General features: G+C 37.4%; 2 protein-coding genes across 4 annotated transcripts in view; one reads left to right on the top strand and one right to left on the bottom strand.

Annotated features, from left to right (window-relative positions):
• LOC128739960 (tetratricopeptide repeat protein 37) overlaps nucleotides 1-21,258 on the top strand; it is a 186,822-nt gene that overhangs the window by 165,466 nt on the left and 98 nt on the right. The window lies entirely within an intron of this gene.
• Nucleotides 19,299-21,258, bottom strand: part of LOC128739959 (atrial natriuretic peptide receptor 1) — an 89,524-nt gene continuing 87,564 nt past the window's right edge. For 2 of the 3 annotated variants that reach the window (XM_053835463.1, XM_053835465.1), the window contains one exon: nucleotides 19,299-21,087. In XM_053835463.1, the coding sequence (XP_053691438.1) occupies nucleotides 20,552-21,087 (536 nt within the window). In that variant the 3' untranslated portion in view covers nucleotides 19,299-20,551. The remainder of the gene's footprint in view (nucleotides 21,088-21,258) is intronic. The other variant, XM_053835464.1, reaches the window with a different exon arrangement.

The raw sequence follows: 21,258 nt of genomic DNA, 5'->3' as shown, positions 1-21,258 counted from the left end.
CCGCGATCGTTCGAATATTTCTTGAGCGTTCGTTATTTATTAACCCCTCTATGCGGTCGGCATCATTTTTAAGCCCCGCAAAATTAAATGAAATAATCGTAATTTTTAGTGTTTTCCAATATTGTTTCATCAAATTTGGAAATTTTCTCTTCATAATCGCTACAGATTGTGATTATATGTCATTCGGTTCTGGATAGGGTTGAGATACCGGGAAAACCGGTAGTATCGGCTGATTTTTCAATACCGGTACTGGCACGGGAGAATACAGGTTGTTTCGGTACCGACCAATGATGCAATTTTTCTAACATTCGTCCACAAAAACAAAGACGAGTAATAATTTTTGCAAATTTTGGAAACTGCGCGGAATGTTTTAATAAAACATTATAACGAGATTGGCGAAATCGTTGGTAAGGCTCCGCCGAGCGTTGGTTAGGCGAGTAGAACTGAAGGAAAAATTTGAAAGGCCTGCAGAAGCACAAGGCAGTGGCAGCTTGAAGGGACTCGATTAGGCCCGTATTCCAAAAAAAATAGGTCATATGAATTCACTTACAGTTGGATTTTGATTTTGGCATGGTTCGATTTTGGCAACAAAAGTATTCGTTTTTGGCAACACAAGATATTTCACTTCCAAAAATATGCTTAAATATCAATCAGTTTCCGCATACATCCCTTAAATGACGAAAAATGATGCCCTTAGTATGTTCATGAAAAAAAGTTATGTGCTTTCGAACAATAAAATTTTTATTGCCGTAGAACTACGTCTTACCGCAGGGTGTCAATAACTTATTTGTACCGGACGGATAGCTCTTGGCGGACTTTTTAAACATAAAATTGTTGCAATCGTTGATTAATGATATTTAGTCAATTTCTAAAGCATTTACATTCAATTTTTTCTCGTCAAAAAAGGGTCTCGATTTTGGCACGGTTTCGATTTTGGCAACACGCATTTGTTGCCAAATTCGAAATCCTACTGTACTTCGAAACAAAGATTTGAAGAACAAGTATTTGACTATATGCTTTACGATACCTTGTGTACAGTCTGTCCTACGATGATAGATTCAGAGAGAAGATTTTGGGTGTCTGGCAATTTTGTTACAAAGGCATGGAGAATAGTGTATTGAATATTCTGTGCATCTTAAAGTCGAATTTTTGCAACCGCTAATTTTATTTAGAGTCTGTTATCTTATCTACACCGGTAGTATTATTTCCGGTTTTCGGACATTGTACTGCTAAAAATAATTAATACAGTTGGATTTAAAATTTGGCAACAAATGCCTGTCGCCTATGTTGCCAAAATCGAAACCGTGTCAAAATCGAGACCCTTTTTTGATATGAAAAAATTGAATGTAAATGCGTTAGAAATTGAGTAAATATTATTAATCAACGATTGCAATCATTTTATGCTTGAAAAGTCTGCCAAGAGCTATCCGTTCGGTGTAAGTAAGTTTTTGACAACCTGCGGTAAGACGTAGTCCTACGGCAATATAAATATTATTGTTCGAAACATTCTATAACTATAACAGCTAACTTTTTTTCATGAACACACTGAGGGTATCATTTTTGCGTCATTTAAAGCATGTATGCAAAAACTGACTAATATTTAACCATATTTTGTTAGGGAAATATTTTGTGTTGCCAAAAACGGATACTTTTGATGTCAAAATCGAACCATACCGAATTCGAAATCCTACTGTGTTTCGAAAAAGTTTATCGACCCGATCCCCAATCGATTAACTTTACCGAGAGTCTACTGTACCTCTAACCGTCACAGCTATCCAGCAAAAATCACTTTAAAATTGTTTTACTTGATGCCATACGTGACCAACATCGATAGATAACATGATAACATGAAATAAAATAATATAATTTTTAGATTGGTCACACAAAGCCCGCACGACTAATTTGCATCATTTCATTTTTATTTAGCCTGTTAATGATGAGCGATACTTAAAACATAAAACAAAAATGGCAGGATTATTCCGTCAATACCATTACAAAATCTGCTAAAACATAAGTTTCAGTTAGTGCCTTAGTTGAAAAACTGCATTGAATGTTCCTTGCATAGCTACGTCTTGCGCGGTTTGCGCTTTACCAACAGCAAACATTCTTCTATTTCGTTCAGTAAGAATATCGTTGAACGCATTCATTTGGATTCGCAATCATAGTTCGCAGATGATTCTTTCCAACACAATCTTTTGATTCAAATGATTCTAAATGAACCTCGATACAAAAGTTCCGATCTTGTTTGAATTCTTCGCATTCTTCCTGCTGTAGGTCGGCGATTCATCGGTGAATTAACTCTGTATGGTTCTATTCGAGAGCTTGCATGCGAGGGAGAATGATTGGAAGCAATACTTCGAAGCAAGCAATATATTCACCAAAAATAATGTGAGTGAATGAATTTTTCCATGCTTGGTCACGGTTCAAGTTCCTCTTACAAAGGAAGAACTCCAGCAGGCAGAAACGATTCTGTGGCGACAGGCGCAGTGGGACAGCTTTCCTGATGAAATGAGTGCCCTCACTAAAAACTTGAACCGCCAAACGGGCGAGCCTTTGGAGCTGATCAAAAAGTTCAGTCCGATATACAAGAGCTCGCCAGTGCTTGACGATGAGGGCGTGCTGCGAATGGAAGGAAGACTAGCAGAAGCAGTTCCGAAATCCTTTGACAGGAAATATCCCATTATTCTGTCACGTACACACGGGATTACGAAGAAGCTCATTCAGCATTACCACGAAGAATTCGGGCACGGAAATTCAGAGACCGTGTTTAATGAAATGCGACAGCGGTTCCATATTCCGAAACTACGTTCAGCAGTACAACAAGTGTTACGAAATTGCGTTTGGTGTAAGGTGAATAAGTGTTCTCCAAGTTTCCTTAGAATGGCTCCGTTGCCAGTTGAACGTGTAACCGCTCATAAAAGGCCCTTTGATTCTGTGGGTATTGACTATCTTGGTCCACTGGAGATAACGATTGGTCGGCGAAGAGAGAAACGTTGGGTGGCGGTATTTACTTGCCTGACAATTCGGGCGGTGCACCTGGAGGTTGTGCATAGCCTCAGCACTGTATCGTGTCGGATGGCAATTAGTCGTTTCCAGAGTAAATTTGGCAAGCCAACGCACATTTTCTTGGACAACGCTACGTGCTTTAGGGGAGCAAATAACGAAATAGTGAAGATGAAGAGGATCAATCAAGAGTGCGCAGAAGAACTCGCCAGTCCTGTTACCGCCTGGCACTTCAATCCTCCCGGTACGCCGCACATGGGCGGGATCTGGGAAAAGATGGTGCGTTCTGTGAAGGAAGCAATGCGTGCGTTGATGGATGGTCGGAAATTGACGGAGGAGGTACTAGTAACAGTACTAGCAAAAGCAGCGGATATGATCAACAGACGTCCGTTGACATACTTACCGCAAACTGCAGAGGAAACAGAGGCACTGACACCGAACCATTTCTTACGGGGGACGGTGACCAGCGCTGACGTCGAAGAGGATAGCCAAGTTACGAGCTCAGGAGATGCACTCCGGAACGGGTACCAGCGCTCGCAGTATCTCGCCGACAAGATGTGGGAGAGATGGAGCAGGGAATACCTACCTACGATCAACCAGCGTACGAAGTGGTTCGACGAGTAAAAACCGCTAGAGAAGGGCGATTTGGTGTTTGTTATCGACGGTAAAAACCGAAAGTGTTGGAAAAGGGGTATCATCGAAGCAACAGTAAAAGGTGCCGATGGACGTGTTAGACAGGCGGACGTGAGGACCTCTGATGGCAGCGTACAGAGACGTGGTGCGGTGAATTTAGCGATACTAGAGATTCAGTAAATCCGGAAGTGCCGGATGTTACGGGCGGGGGTGTTACGACATAGCATATATAGCAACACTGCCAACATAGCGGTTGACGTTTATGTTTGGCAGAATAGAAAAAGAGTTGCAGGTAAATAAATATAAAAAAATCACCATTACAGAAAGTGCTCCATATTGTAGTTCAACAGCTTAATCCCAATTAATCTAAGAAAAATTATCTGTGCAAAATATTAGCAGGATTGCGAAATAGCTTCTGCCAAGTGCTAGAGAAATTAGAAAAAAAGTGATTAGAGTGGTAAGAAATGAGATGGTGAATGAGTGTAAACCTAAGGATGTAAACAATATATATTTAACTTACCTGCAGATACAGCGATCACTGAAATTTACCTGGAATACTTACCTGTTAAACAATACTAACCGTAGTTCCCAAAAATCCTCATTTGCAACCGCAGAAATCAGAAGTAGGGTAGCTCACCCCAAGTTGTCCCTAGTCACAAATAAATTACCGAACCGTAAACTGAGATCAGCGTAGGATAGGGAGAAGGTCTAAACGGTTATCAGTGAAACCACTTCTTGTAAGTAATCAGTAATTATTCTCGAAATTTATTCTAACGAAAATATATATTATTTAGTTTGAGCATTACCGAAAACTAATCGGTTGCTACAAAAACTGGTTCATATCCGAACAATCGTGATAGGTCGATTTACGATTCCACTTTCACCCATACCATGATGACATTTCTTCACTGCAATAACCCCACTTAACCAACATTGCCACACCTGTATATATCACATTGCATTTAAATTTTTATAATTCGGCATTATAAATTTTTTGATTGTTTGAGGGATGTACGGCCATCTAATTGGCCATAATCGTTCGGCTCTCCCATTGTTTCAGCCCACTCTTCATCACACAGTCCGAGATATCGCAGAATGGATCCGGACCTGTGAATGGAGAGTTTGAACCACATCTGGCTACTGTTTTACCTGACTCGCGAATATGCGTGTTATTGAAATAAAACGTCACCATGCGTTTTATTCGTTTATAACGCATATACAGCTAATATCGATAACAAACGATTTTTTATAAGTTGTGCTTTTCCCAAGCAACCAAAAGTTCGAATTTCACTTAAGGAACAAATTTGAAAGTTCATATTTGGTTCAAATTTAGTTCGGCAGAACTTTCTTGCTGAACAACCAGTTACTACATTTGTAAACCGAACTTCATTCTTATTAAAGTACCGTTAATATCTGCAGCAGCTTGAAAGTTCAACATGCAGCTTGAAAGTTCAACATACAACTTGAAAGTAACTTAGAGTTCGGAAAATGGTGTCTAAGGAAGGTTAATAAGCTTTATGTCTATTTATTTATTTATTTATTTATTTATTTATTTATTTATTTATTTATTTATTTATTTATTGTTACCAACAGGCAAAGCTTGCCCTAATGGCCCTTAATACAAAAAACCCGAATTAATCCACCTAGCGGCGTGACCTAGCCTTTCTACTGCCACAATAATTATTATTTAATTTCTCAGGAACTTAATTGTAGATGTATAGATGTTATATTAGACTATGTTTTTAAATATCCGTTCCGTATTCCTCAAAATCCTTATTTGCCAGTAAAATTCACAACGTATTGTGTAGAATAATTATATTTCCTTTCCTTGGGTGCGTAAATACATGTAAGCGTCATTTATGTTACTTGATGAACACCTTATTTAGTTTTATAATATTTATAGAAAAATAATGTAAACACAAAAGGTAATTTTTACAGACTTGAATGAATATGTATAGAAAATTAGAAATTAACCCTCTAACGGGTCTACAGACGGCCTTAACTTTCGGGCTTCAGAGCCACATACGAAACTTGTTTTGAATTGACAATATGAAGTATTTGTTCATAGCAGATTTTTTGATATTTTGATATTAATACCATGCATTCAAAAGTTAGCATCTTTGAAAAACAAGAGTTCAGAAAAATTATTATTATATTTCGCTTTTGAAGAAAAAGGATATCTACAACAAAATGATTGATCTCAAAATTTTACTATTGGTTTGCTTGGCTTCAATTTTGCAATATATCTGAATTAGAAAAAAATTACTGAATAGAGCATTAGTTATGAAAACGAGAAATGGAACTATTTCTTAGCTAGCGCTCCTTCAGATAATTATTTTTGCATGAAAATCAAAACTTAAGCTTCTTTTCATGAAAAGATAGTCATTAGCTTGATCGCATCGTTTTTACAATGTTAGAGGGTTAGGAAAACAAGATGAGGTCGAAAAATAGTGCCAAAGCTGCGCCATAAACATGCTTGAGAATGGGAAATACGATCGATATGATTCCCAGTGCTTGTCTTTTTTTTGATTTATTTATTAAAACATGATGCATGACATAAGACATCTGTCTTTTAAAGTATCACTAACGAAAACAAATCTTACAAAATTTCTACCGTGCAACGCTTACTTCCTATTTTTCATATAACATTTCTAAGCTCTAGTATCTATTGATTAAAAAGAGCATCTATTGATGCGCAGAATTTCTTGGAATTTGTACAAATTTATTTGGAAAAATCAACTCACTAGTATTTTTGATTCTATACACCACTATACCTACATGCTTAAATAAACTGCTTTTCTTCGCTTTTTGCTTTTCTTGTACAATTGTGAGTAACAGCAAGTGAAGAAAATGACAATTGAAATCTGAAATCAAAGAAAAGAAAAAACTTTTCGATTGAATCCCACTATTTAATATTTATTTGCAACAGATACGTAGTTCACCTACGACGTGCAGGCTTCATCAGTGTCTTATTTCAAAGCGTATACGTATCTGTCGCGAATAAATATTAAATAGTGGAATTTAGTCGGTAGAAGTTTTTTCTTTTCTTTAATTTCAGAGTTCGTATTCCACTAAGAGGCTTCAAAAACTTCAGACAATTGACATGTTTCTCACTTTTCTTGAATTTCATTGCAAATTTTAAAATTGCAAACTGTCATCACATACATACATACATACATACATACATACATACACACATACATACATACATACATACATACACACATACATCACACACATCTCATACATTGAATACAATCAACATTTGATTGATATGTTTTGATTTCACACGTTTTAACGGTTTAATATACGGTGCTTAAGTGTTAAAGTTTGAATAACTTTTGAATGAAGCGTCCGATTTTAAATAATTCGGTTTAGTTTGATAGATCTCAGCAGTAATTTTCAAATAATCATAAAATGTGTGATGTTTTTCATTAAATTAATGCTTATATGTTACATAAATATGTTTTAAATACTATTTTTCACATTTCTTTATGTAACTTTTAAAGTACAAGTCCAATCGTTATGAAATTTGGAAGTTAAGGGTTTGCAAGGCTCCTCTTTCATATGCAATCAATTTTGTTCAAATCGGTTAAGAGACCTATGAGATAATGAAGTTCCACATTTTTCGTATTTTTATACATAACTTTTGAACTAAAAGTCCGATCGGTATGAAATTCAATAGCAACCAATGGGACACCTAGACCTTTCATTTGACACTAAGAACATTAAAATCGGTCCAGCCATCTCCGAGAAAAGTGAGTGAGATTAAAAGCGTCACACACACACACACACACACACACACACACACATACACACACACACACACACACAGACACACACACACACAGACACACACACACAGACACACACACACACAGACACACACACACACACACAGACACACACACACACACACACAGACATACACACACACAGACACACACACACACACACACACACAGACATACACACACAGACACACACACACACACGCACACACACACACGCACACACACACACACACACACACACACACACACACACACACACACACACACACACACACACACACACACACACACACACACACACACACACACACACACACACACACACACACACACACACACACACACACACACACACACACACACACACACACACACACACACACACACACACACACACACACACACACACACACACACACACACACACACACACAAAATGTCCGGGTTTGCGACAGTGAAAGCACACTTTTCCTTTACGTCCTTTATTATGCTGCAACTTCATTGCTTTTTCGTCACTTTTTCCCGAACGTTCCATTCGCCGTTGATGCTCATCTAGCAGCTTTTGCTTCACTAACTCAATGGTTTGATCGGCATCCGGCCGACTCTCCACTGACGCAACAAATCCTTTATACGACTCGGGAAGACTACGGTAAATCAGTGCAATCTTCAGTGGATCCTCAAGTGGCAGACCAGCGCATTGGAGTCGATCAAACAATTCCTCCAATTCGAAAATGTGATTTTCCATATCACTACCGTCTGCGAAATCAAGACTGCAAATACGCTTAAGCAACGATACCCGTGACGTCATTGTTGCTTTTTCATGGTATGTCTTAAGTTGATTCCAAGCATCCTTGGCTGTGTTGGCCGTTTTCACCAAATTGAGCTGACTATCCTCAATCGACAGCACGATAGTCGCCAACGCCTTCTGGTCCGCGGTGTTCCAGGCTGCAGTTACCGGTTCGGGGTTATCTTCCCCAACAGCAAACCACCATTCGTCCCTTTTTAACAGCATTTCCTTTCTCATTCGCCACGTAGAGTAGTTGCGGTTGTTCAGACGGGAAAATAACAATTTTTCCGCCATTTCTACCTCCAAGGCACAACAACACACACAATGAAACGTTACTCTCTGCTCGGGTGAAAAAATGAATCCAACGATGCTGTTAATACAATACACACGCGCGGCGAACAAAAGAAAACCGTTATCTTTGTTCGTGCCGTGCCGACCGACGACAAATGCTAAATCACTTTTACCGAACAAAACAAATTCTAAACTAGATACACCTCCGCGGTCAAAAACAATCTTTCCTTCACTCGTATCTGGGCCTATGACCTGTAGAATACCGTACTACACATCCGAGTTACGCAGCGGAGTATATTATTATCAATTTCCCACCCTTTCGTACGCGATGAATTATAACCGTCGCGGGCGAAACCGTCGCCAGAATCGTCGCGGGGGCAAATATGGTTTATTTTGTTAAGTAAATCAATAGCTTACGTGCTAGACAAGCATAATATATACTTATAACTTACATACAGCCAAGCAAATTCTCTCTGCGACGATTTCAAGCTATCAAAAAAGTGAGCAGCGCGTTTTGTTACCAAGGAAACGGACAATATCGACAGAAAAAGTGAATATATCACGCAAAGGAGAAAAACACGCGCGGAGCTAGTTATACATTTACGCTTTATTATAAAACCAAAGTATATGGCGAATTCAGAAGGTACATCAATGTTCATTACATATATACATATCCGGAGTGATTCGCGATAAGGGCGCAACTAACAAAATGTGAACAATGAAAAATATCACTGTGATAATTTGCCAGTACATTTTCAAATCTTAATTTAAATAAAAGTTACAAAAATCAAGTTTGAAGACATAAATTGGTGTAGAATAAATCAATCTTATAATTTCACAACAATACTGCATAAAATTTGTGCATTCAAGCTCAAAATCTAAGTTTTATAGTTGAACCCCTTGGAATGAGCCTCAAAGCATTTTGACAATAAGATTCGCCCAGCCCTGTTTCGCCTTGTTTTGATTTTTTTATTTAGTTTCGCCTGTTTGCAATGCGCCTGTGTTTTGAAAACAAGGCAGTTTCGCTCTTTACTATCGCCTGTTTACAAAACGATTTGCAAATTAGCCTGTCACTTCATAACAATGCGAGGGGCTAAACTGCAAACTGTCTTTTGTTTTGATTAAACACTTCTATCGCCCATTACTAAAAACTTGTTTTAAAAAATTCTAATGATTAAAACAGAAGAAAGGATTCTTGCCAAGGATATTACCAGTCTTTTTAAGGCTGATGATGTGATAAAACGATTTGTTTACAATTTGTAGTTGAGCCCCAATCGCGAATCACTCCGGATATTACTCTTGGTTATTCAGAGGCGGCGTGTGTTCAATATCGCCCCCCACCAACACGTTAAGCCAAGTCTCTGTGAGTGCGATGATATCGTAGGAACCATCCGAAAACGCAAGCATGTAGTCATCAATTTGGGAATTCATTCCGCAGGCATTTTGGTAGTAGAGTTGCAACGAGTTGGTCTTGCAGGTACAAGGCGCGCAACGTGGAATTTGCATTCGACGCGGCGAAGCTTGAGCGGAGTCAGGTGCACTAGAACGTAGAACGATACTTTGGCTTTCGTCGTCAGGAACATAAGATGAATGGTACTTAATTTGAGCGAGAGTCGGTTGACTCTCGCAGTCCAAAATAAAAGCATTTGAAGATGCCAAGGTACTATTGACGAAATTTAATGGACCGCTCCTGATCAAAGTTGAATTCACGAACCAAGACTCCAGTAGGCCAAGTGGATGCTTTTAGAGCCATTTCCTTCAGCTCTTTAGGCACCTCCACTCTGAAGGAGACAAAATTTAGCGTCGAAAGATCAGTATTTTTTTTCACCAGCATAATGGTTTTCGGTATAGCACTCATATCAAGACACTCCTGTGTCATAGCGACAATATCGTCCACTGTATGGCTTGGATCCAAGCGGCTCAAGTACAGCCAAAATTGCTGCCGCTTATCAGCAACCGTTTTTATTGCACGCTGAATGAATCTCGTGTAGGGCTGTCGGTATTGGGCGCTTTTGGTGAAAACCGGCATTTCGGTATTGGCGTAGAAAATACCGGTAATACCGGTATTGACAGATTATTCGAAATCGATAGAAATGTCGATGTTTTTCAGTAAATCTAGTTATTTTGAAACTTTAACTTCAGTATTGTTGCTTAGCAAAGTAGAATTTGAGCATCTATAATACTCTTAGCGATTTAATTCCCTTACTAGAACGAATTTAATTGCTAACACTTCCAACAATAAAAAAAAACTTCCGCTTTCATCGATGTCTGGCGAATGGCTCTAAGCAAATGAGGAATTTTCCTTTCATTTCTTCAAATTTATAGTAAGGAAACCCGCCTTTAATTATTTACAAAATATCTTGTATTGTAGCTTCCAGCATAATTAGTGCCCCGGTCTCCTACAGCCTCTCAACAATTTTTTCTCCATCCCCAAATCAGAACTCCTGCAACTCGTCATCCTCTTCATCATCTTTCTCAAATACCTTTTCTTCTCTGTTATCAATCCCACTATTCGAAGATTGTGGGATGCAGATTTCATCTCCTTGTTTAATCAATGTATCACACGAAAGACTTAAAAAATATTCCAAATTCTTTCCTGGCAGATCCTTTTATGGCAAGAATGCTCAAAAAGCGCAAAGATCCCCGTATTCTGTCGTCGAAACAAATAAATGAAGCTAACTTTCCCTTACCTTCGCATCATACATGAAGCGACTTGTTTCATTTGTTGAACAGAATTGTTTCAAGCCAGCTTCAGCTGAATCTACTGACTGTGTCGAATGATGACCGTTGACAATCAGGCACGATGTTGAGTAGATTAATCATAATATGCGGTAAATTGTAGGAAATCAATTCAATTGCATTCAAAGTCTAGGCTGACTTTTTTCTGAATATTTGATCGAGAAATACAAATGAAACTTTAAAACCGGTCGTCATGATGAAGTGAAAAGCGTCATTGAAATGCTGATTGAAGCCAGTTTTGAAACGAAGCTGCGCTGCTTCTGTTGAATCTGAAACTTCATTACTTCATTCTTGAATAACAATTTACTATTGTAAGTGACGTTTCTGGGCCCTGATCTTGTTTCCTAAATTCGTTTTTTGAGAGCTTCGAATAATTTGGTGGCTTTTGAATATTAAGTTGTTCAAAAATAAATTGAAACGCGACGTCTGGCTCATACAATGAAACATTTTTACAACAAAGTTACTCTACTGTGCCTTAAACGGGTTCAAGAACTACAATTATTTAATCCACAATTTCACTCTCTTCATTGTTACTAGTCGAAGAATCCCGTCGGTATTAACACCAAGTTGTTTTTCTAAGAGTTTTATAATCTTTTATCAAATTTAGTTCTTATTCGAATAAGGAGTTGTAAAAAACAAGTAGATTGGAAAATACCGGTTTTTTGTCTATCCAAAACCGGTATTTCGGTATCCAAAAATTGGCCGGTATTACCGGTTTCGGTACTACCGGTACTACCGGTTAGACAGCCCTAATCTCGTGCCACACACAGCAGCCGCAGTGGTAGAGAAATTCGTACTGTCCACTCGGCTTCGCTTTGGTGTGGGTATTTCGCCAGGCTGCCGTTGAAAGTTGAATCTATTAAGAGCAGGAGTGGTAGATCCACACGGGAAGTGTTTTTCAATGCGGCAGGAGAGATCAGAGACAACAGAATTTAATTTGTCGACTGCTTCGCATAGCTTTGATAAGTCGTCGGCTACAGCGGGGGCGGTGGTGTCCGGCAGCTGTAACCACTTGTTGAAGCTGCTGGCGCAATCATCGCAGAGCCAAAAAAGGTTGTCGCTGAATGTTGATATCGCATCCAAAGTAGATCGTTGCATTCCAGGGATGCAGGCGCAGTGATACATCGATTGGCAATTCCGGCATATAACTCTGTCAATTCCATTGACTGAAGAGTTACATGTCTTGCATGACGCCATGGCTCGATCGGGGGAGCAGCGCAAAATAAGCGGACGTTTTATTAGCAGAAAACGACTCGTATTACTTGGAAAATAATTTCACTTGCGTAACGGGTAGCTAAGAAAGCAATTGTCGAAAGGATCTATGGTTGCTAAGCAGTTTTACCTGTAATTATCCGAACTTCGAAGTTGCCTTGAGCTCGTTGCATACAACGCTAAGCAGCTTCTTAAGAAACTTTGGCAAAAGTTTATAAAACAGCACTTTTAGTTCTATTTTTATACTTTTTTATTTTCTACCTCCGCCTCCTCTCCTAACTTTTGTAAAGTCGGTTCATGCGATTAAGATAGGCCATATAAAAAAGCCTAACTAAGACCGACCGCTGCTGGATTTGAACCCGAGCGTTCTTCGTTGCAAGCCTATCCTGATGCATTGCGCCATCTCTGACGCCGCGAGTGACATGAATTTTGCCGATGAGTTGTTCTTAAGTGTAAGTTCGTTTCGGGGCTGTGATAAATGAGAAATCAGCACATCGAGTAAAAACGATTCGAATCGCATATTCCAGCAACGGAGCAGTGGTATGCGTCTAAGTCACCGAAAAGAAGTACTCGAGTTCAAATCCCCGAGGTTTTGGTTGATGGTGTATATGGTAAGTTACAATAAATTAATATTTATAAAAAAACATTCGATTATTAACCGAAATTAAATGCCTTAGTTAATGAGAAATGTCATGAATTTACAAAAACAGGAAGGAATGGGAAAATATTCGCTCAATCTTTTTTATTTTTAAAATTATTGGAGTTTCTTTTTAGGCTGAATAGTGTTCTATATAGCGACTCAAGTGAACTTTTTGCGAACTTTATAGTTCTGTTAGAAGTTACTTTGTATTCCCTTCGAAGTTTAATCATACGAACTTGAAAGTACGGTTAATTACTTAAAAATTAAGTTGAATAGAGTTCTATTCATGATCATTTCGTTGGCTGATTAAGTCAAAAAATCCCCTTTTATCTGAACTTTTGGTTACTTGGGAATTGTTATTGCATTTAACTTGTAAAAAGTTGCATAAATAACCATTCAGTTTTACAATACAATTATTGCGTACTACTAGCACTTGTAATACAGCCCGGACTCGATTATCCGGGTGATCATTTTTATTTTCAGCCCGGATAATCGAATCACCCGGATAATCGAATCATCATTTTTGGTACAAATTTTTGACGTAGGACTACGTCTTACGGCAAGTTTTGAGATAGGGTGTCATTCCAAAAAATCGAAAAATGCGAGCGTCACGAAAAATGAAAGGTTTTGAGCGCCAATAGCTCAGCGGTTTTCCGATAGATTTTCAATATTCTTACACCAATCGATTGGAAAATCTTCTAAGAATTGACCCAAATGAAAAAAAGTATGGGTTCTTGATGTTGAACTATTGAAAAATTGAAAATAATGAACCTATGTTTTACCAGAATTCTCGCTTCGTGATTGGTTGGAAGATTCTTTAGGATGATCTAAACCTATACCAATTTGATATCTGTGCTTGGGAAGTAAGCCAAAACAAGTGACAGTTTCCTCATTTCAACAAGATTTCTTAACACCGCTATTAAACCTAGACCATTTTGATGTCCTTGCTTGGGAAGTACGCCAGAAAGAGTGACAAAACCCCCTCGTGCCAACAGATTTCTTACGAATGCGATTAAACCTAGTCCAATTTGATGTCTGTGTTAGGGAAGTGTGCCAGAAAAAACGACACAAGTTCGTTGCCACAACAGATCGCAAATTCTTTACTGCGAGACGATTAAACCTAGGCGAATTTGATATCTGTGTTGGAAAAACGTGCTACAGCACGTGCTACGTGCTGGCAGTGTTCGGTAATAATATGACTCTGTATGAATACGCATGCTTGCCGTTTCATTAGAAGTATAGTGAAAAGATGTGCTGTTGATAAAATAGGATTGAATTGGTAAAATCCCTTCAACGTGGGTAACCATGAGTAATAAAAACAATCTTCAATTTCTGTAAGGTAGCAGGAAAGCAATAGTTTGTGATCTTGATTTTGTTAAATTGTTTTCACATGCACATTGAAATAACTCTGAAATCTTTTGGGGATTGAACGTATGCAATATTACTACTTTGATAAATGTTACATACAACGCATGTAGCATGTATATATGTTGCATACAGCATGTATACATGAAGAAATGAATGATTACAAGCATGGATACATGCTACTATCACTACCAAGAGGCTAACGTAGTCCTACGTCACCTATATATGCGGTCGTGTCTTGTGCACAACCCCTCTGATTTTTTTGGTATGTCAAGTTTTTTAACTTTTAGGTATCAGAAATGTTTTATTTATTATTGATCTATCTTCCCAAAGGTCAGAAAATTCCTTTCTTACGATTTTTTCCACTGATGATTTTTTTTGGTACAATATTATTTTGTGTGTGTTATGTTTTTCAATATTTAGGTATTATAAATGTTTTTTTATTATAGATCAATCTCCCCTAAAGTCAAAAAATTCCTTTTTTGCAATTTTTTTTCTGATGATTACGATGATGATGATGATGATAATAATGATGATGATGATTTTTAAGTAAAAAAATTAATTCCATCATCGTAGGATTTATTTTTATTTTGTTCGCCGCTAAAAGGGATATAAGAAAGGAATTTTGTAGCTTTAGGGAGGTGAATCAATACTTGTCAAGTTGGAATCATCATGTAGCATGAAAACTATAACATTAAGGTTTAAAATAAATCATTGAAAAAAAAATATTTTTTTTTTCACCCGGATAATCGAGTCTAAAAACCCGGATAATCGAATCCCCGGATAATCGAATCCCCGGTTAATCGAATCCCCGGATAATCGAGTCCGGCCTGTATAACGTTTAAGTACGTTATTTTTAGTGATCAAAATTAACGATATTTTCGATACAAGGGCGATATTTTTCGAAACCTTTCGAACCAACACGATCCCGCGAACACAACGCATATTCGCAGTGAATCAGGTAACACAGTAGTTCGTCTGCAAGTTCATTTCCATCTATTCCGCAGTGACCAGGGACCCAGTACAGGTTTACCGAGTTTACCTGGCTCAGTTGCCGTAAGAGATAAAACCAATCCCAGACAATTTTTGAGAAACACTTAAAATTTTTAAGCGCTTTTAGTGCCGCTTGGCTGTCAGAGAAAATGCAGATATTAGCATGTCTGTATTTCCTTTTGAGACATACGTTTGCACATTCTATTATAGCAGCTATCTCAGCCTGGAAAACTGTGTGGGGCCGTACACTCCTGCACCCGTTTTGACCCGTCCTTTCCGATACGTTACCGATGATGTTCGCTGACGATCCGTGTGATTCCAGCTTTAAGGAATAAATACAGTGCACTAAATTCCAGAAAGCGATTTTAGACGGACAAAAATGATTGCGCCTAAACGGGATATTCTACCTCAATGAAGTCTGGCACTTTTTGAATGAAAACATGTTGCATGTTGTTGAAAACATGGGTGGTCCAATGTTCAGATGATACCGTAATAACAATTCAAGTAATAATTTTTAAATAAGGCCATTGCAAATAATTTTAAACGTTTTTGTCACCCCCCCTTCTTGGAAATTGACTTGAAAAATCGGGTGGCAAAAAAAATTTGTAGGATATGAGTTAATTTTTTTCATAAAATCAATAGTTTGTAGGTTCTACAGCCTGAAAAACTCGAAAAACGAGTGTACGAATTAAGTCAATGCTTTTAGCATAAAACAGAAATGGAAATTCGAACAATGGAATTTCCGAAAATCGGCCGAAAAATTTTTCTTTCGTTCTTGTCTTTTTTCGTAGATTTTTGCGTGGAAAATAATAACGTATATGTTAAAAGCAAGAATAGATTTGGTTTTTACGTTTAAACTTAAAGTAAAAATGCCTAAAATATATATTTTTTTTTGCTCGATTAAAAAAATCTCTTTGTTTTTTTAGTGGCCCAACACCGGAAGGACAAAAACTTTATAAAATATTTGTAATGGCCTAAGTTTGTTTTCCATTTTTTAGTCTCAAAACATTAATGATAAATTAATTTCACATAACTTTTCTAAGCATTCCCAATTTCTAACTCTCACGTATTTTCAGCAGTGGACCTTTGTTTATGGACGACCCGTAAAATCATATTTCCTCTTATAAATCATTTATCTTTGAGTGACTATATATAGAGTGGCGACAATGTCAAAATTGGAATGATAATTATCTGTCAGTGTCATTCCAATCGAGCAGACGACCAATCCAACGTGTATGCAGGAAAGAGAAAGAAAATAAGCATTGCTAGAGCATTGCATACTTTTGGGATGACATGTCGCCACTCTGTATATAGTCACTCTAATTTATCTCAACAGGTAGCTCAATATGAAGTTCTACAAAAAAATTTATACGTAAGAGAAAAATATTTTTGCAGAAGACTATTTTGCTTTATCTTTATGAGCTAATAACACAGAAAACAGACTACCAAGTAATTGACAAAAAATGTGCAAAAGGTTTGTATCAAGGGGTTTCCAACAGCAATGATTACTATGCACCTTAGAAAAAAGTTACTTTTGATTACTTTACTGATTACCTCTGATTACCAGTAATCAATCTCTAATGATTACTATAAATGAATCATGATTACCAATGATTACTTAAGATTATCATTGATTACTCTACTGATTACCATTGATTACCAATTTTGCTCTGTGTTGCGTGTTTACGTTTTTTTAACTATTTATTATTGTTTGAGGTATTAGTTTTTTACAATTTTTAGCATTATTTAGAAATAATGAACATCTTTATGGCGCCGAACATCTTTATAACGAGGTTGTCTTATATCGAGGTATCCCTGTAATCGTTCCGTTTTTTATAACTTTGCTCCCGCAGTACTTAAGGTTTATTTTATTCAAAACGTTAAAATTTTTGGTAAATCCAACCCATATCGCATCTCTGGTCCTGTCTTCACCCGACAGTATCTTAATTAATAATGCAAACTTAATAATGCAAATCGGTCAATTGGGGGTAAAACCGCCCACAACGCACGGGGCACTACCGCCATGAATAATATTAGTGCGATAAAGGGATTTTTTAAAATAATTGCATAGCTTGGACCAAAGGATCTCAGATTTACATACATTTACATTCAATATATTGGTGCAGGAGAGTTTGTTCTTGTCTAAAAATATATTCAGGAGTTAAGAACAGCATGTTATCTATGTTAAAAGATCAATAGGCTCTCTTGTATTACCATGATTGGTGCTATAACTATATTTGGTACTTCTACCCTAGTTTTAGTCATGTTTTAGACAAAAAGAGTGATTGCATGCATTGTTTTCCTTAGAAAAATGCGATGCTATAATGCGCATCCGAATACGCAACCTCACCCAAATGGCTGAGGTATAGAGGCATGAAAATTCAAGTAGAATCTTTAACTTGCATTGATTGGAATCCTGTGCTGTGTCTCGGGGTCCGAACCTACGAGGGCCAATTCATGAAACCATGTCTTCTATTTTTTTTAATGTCCCACCTCGTGGGGCTGTCAGAGAGTTGGGAAGTGATATCTATATGAAAACACAATTTTTAGTATTAGTCTAAATTGTCATGTTCAGTATACAGAAAACCCGAATCAATTCGCCCTTCACGTTATCGAGAATAAAATATTTAAAATGAGGCAATCAAAATGATAACAATATTCCTTTGCCACCCGGACAGCACAGGAAGGCCGGATCATCGATTTAATTATGGTAATGGCTAATGCCGGATTTTTTAGTGTGCTTTCAGCGTATAAAGACATAAACACCATGACAGGAGTATTTATTTTCACTTTATGGATGCGCAGAATTAGGAACATGGGCAAGAAAGTGCGCAGAATTAGGCTCCGTGGATAAGTTTACAAAACGAAAAATATACTCAATTGTTGGTCGACTTATATCTATCTATATATATAAAAATGAAATGCTGTTCGTGTGTCCGGTATAGACTCGCAAACCACTCGACAGATTTTGATGAAACTTGGCATACACATTGCGTATGATGTGAGGAATGTTGTTAGCATGGTTTGAGGCCCCTCCCCCTTATAATCCAATAATTGCCACGACAGAAGTAATTAAAAAAGAGCTCTTAACCAAATGAAATTCTTAAAGTACACAAAAACAATAACATCAATGAATGGGAGGGTCCAACAGGATACTTGTTTGAAGCAGTGTGCTTAGGGAGAGTGAAGTGGTCAACTTCCTAAGGTTAACCTTGGCCCGGATAACAACACATTGTGGATGATGAGCGGGCCCTTCTCCCCACCTATTGGGGTCATTCTGCATTGGGAGGGCTTACTTAACGATTGACTCATGCGATCTAGTTCCTGGAAGGAGATTCTTAAACTCCCTTGGTAGGTGCAAGCGATGTTGGTTGCCGATCGATTTCCTTTTGGCCCTTCATACAGGACCTGGTGAACGTGGCCAATAGTTATGTTTGTACAATTCCCCTTGTCAGATAAGCCCATTGCTATAAACAGTAGTTCTGCTGCGATAGGTGGTAGTCCCCATATATACATACATACATACATATTTTTTTATGAAAATTCAGGAAGTTTTCTAAAAGTCACCATAGATAATTTTTTTAGGTCCTATAATTTTCGAGTTATATTTTTTATAATAAAAAAGAAGAAAAAATTAAGCCCTTAAGTTGTTTTTTTACATGATCTCTCTAAACACAAAAAGTTTCATTGAAATCTGAGAGGGAGCTGCCGTGAAATCCGTCTATAGAGAAAAGCGCTACTTCTGCCAATGTGGAAAACCAGAGAGAATCCGACAAAAAACTTTCCATTTTTGCTGCTAGAAAAAGGAATATAAATAAAATACATTTTGATATTTGTAAATACTTATATTTTTCGTTTTTCTTCTAGCATTGTCTTCAGGTATTACTTTCAACATGTCTCGTTTATATCATTTATATGTTTACACGAGCAATGGTAATTCTAAACGAATTTCTCTATTTTTGGCCATGTTTACGTTTATATGCAACTGTCGCTGTTTAAATAATTATTCCGTAATGCTTTGTCAGCCTTCACACTTACAATTATTAAGAACTAAGAATTGGATCACAAAAGTCGTAAGTACATAATAAGCTGCATTTGCGAAATAATAAACTTCTTGAACGAGGACAGATTTTGGTATACTTTATATTTAGGATGATCTAAAGTATGGGTTGTAGTTAGCAGCCGTTGTTTTACTGAATATAATTATTCCTTCGCAGTGACTTTGACTTAAGCCAGCATCGATCTATTTCAGAGAAGAGGAAGAATGAACCGTACCATTGGGACTCACGTGTCTATCGTCTGAGGTTGGACTCATAATACCATTACTAGAAATTGTAATTTGTCAAGCCTACAACTTTAAAATTATAACGGCAATAATCAGCAAAAACCGTGGCATAAACAATGTGCTTAATTGTGTGCCGTTTTTTCCATAGGATTTAGTTGCTTATCTGGGTTACATACATTGTATAAACCAAGGTTAGTCAAGAGAGGTTTTCTGATGTTCAAATTTGTTTTTCACCCCCGCTGGGTTACTCTTGACGACCACCGAAATTTTCAATGCGGAAACTGTTGAATGTATAAACAACGTCGATGGTTGCTAACCAATCGTTCCGCGCACTTCTCTTCTACAAACTGTGAAAACTAGATCACCTATTTTAACTCACCTTGGTATAAACAACATAGGTAAAGATATGATAGGTAAACATAGGATAGGTAAGTTCATCAATAATCGGTAGGTCCTCGGCTACGAATTGCTGTATTATCAAATTTGGATCGACCTTATATAAAAACATACGAGAAAACTGCATGTTCATCATATTTTTCATATTACTAGTTTTTCGAATATCTATTTTTATGCCATGGTTTATTTCAACAAAAATAACTGAGCAGTACCTGACGACAAACAACGTGAGTTAAACGGAAGTATATCCTGTGCTTCCATTGTCTGCGGTTATAGTTAGCATGGGCAGAAGTTTTCAGAAATTACGTTATTCATAACTAGATACTTAAATGCTGTCATAACTAACATCTCCATATTTTAATCGGTGTTTGGTTCTATTTGATAGTTCCTGTTTATTTTCGTTGAAGTTAATGTCAGTTAATTTGTGTCAGTAGAGGCTGAGTGACACTACGTATCGTATCGTCACCACCAAGGCTCAATCTTCCCTTGGCGTTCAAAAGATTTTTCGTACTGTTCGATTTAATGAAGTTGTATGACACGTTATTAAGTTTCTTATTGGTAACATTACCGCCGTTATTTAAGCTGTACATATTAGTGTTGTTGTTATTATGAAGAATTCCTGTGGGTGGCGCTCCATTTAGTAAAGCTAAAGGACTATTTTCTGGAAAATTACCATTAAATTGATTCATTTTGAAGCCTGTTTGCAGCAGTTCTGTTTTCTCTCCATTCAACCAATATGTCAACATTTCACCTTTGCCCTTCATTGGTACTAATCCACGTTCCTTTACGTCAAACGTACCAAACGTATCCAAAAGAACTTTAGTATTATGACTTATATGAATTTTCAGCGCCTCTCCGTTGGACTCCATTCGTGAAGCCGTATTTACCGTATCTCCGAACAAGCAGTACCGAGGCATCTTCAAACCAACTACACCAGCAACACATGGCCCTGCGGATCGAAAACGTTAATTTAATTAAAACATTTTGTTTGTAAACTTTTTACAAAATACTTAATTTTTCCATCTATTCAAAATTACGCCTTTTATTTTCTATTTAAATACTTAGATTAGATTTTTACTGTGATAGTCGTAAAGATTATTACTTTAATAGATTTTTTACT

Source organism: Sabethes cyaneus, chromosome 3 (assembly GCF_943734655.1).
Source record: "Sabethes cyaneus chromosome 3, idSabCyanKW18_F2, whole genome shotgun sequence".
In the NCBI taxonomy this organism is placed as follows: domain Eukaryota; kingdom Metazoa; phylum Arthropoda; class Insecta; order Diptera; family Culicidae; genus Sabethes; species Sabethes cyaneus.
This window is presented reverse-complemented; position numbering and strand designations above follow the sequence as displayed.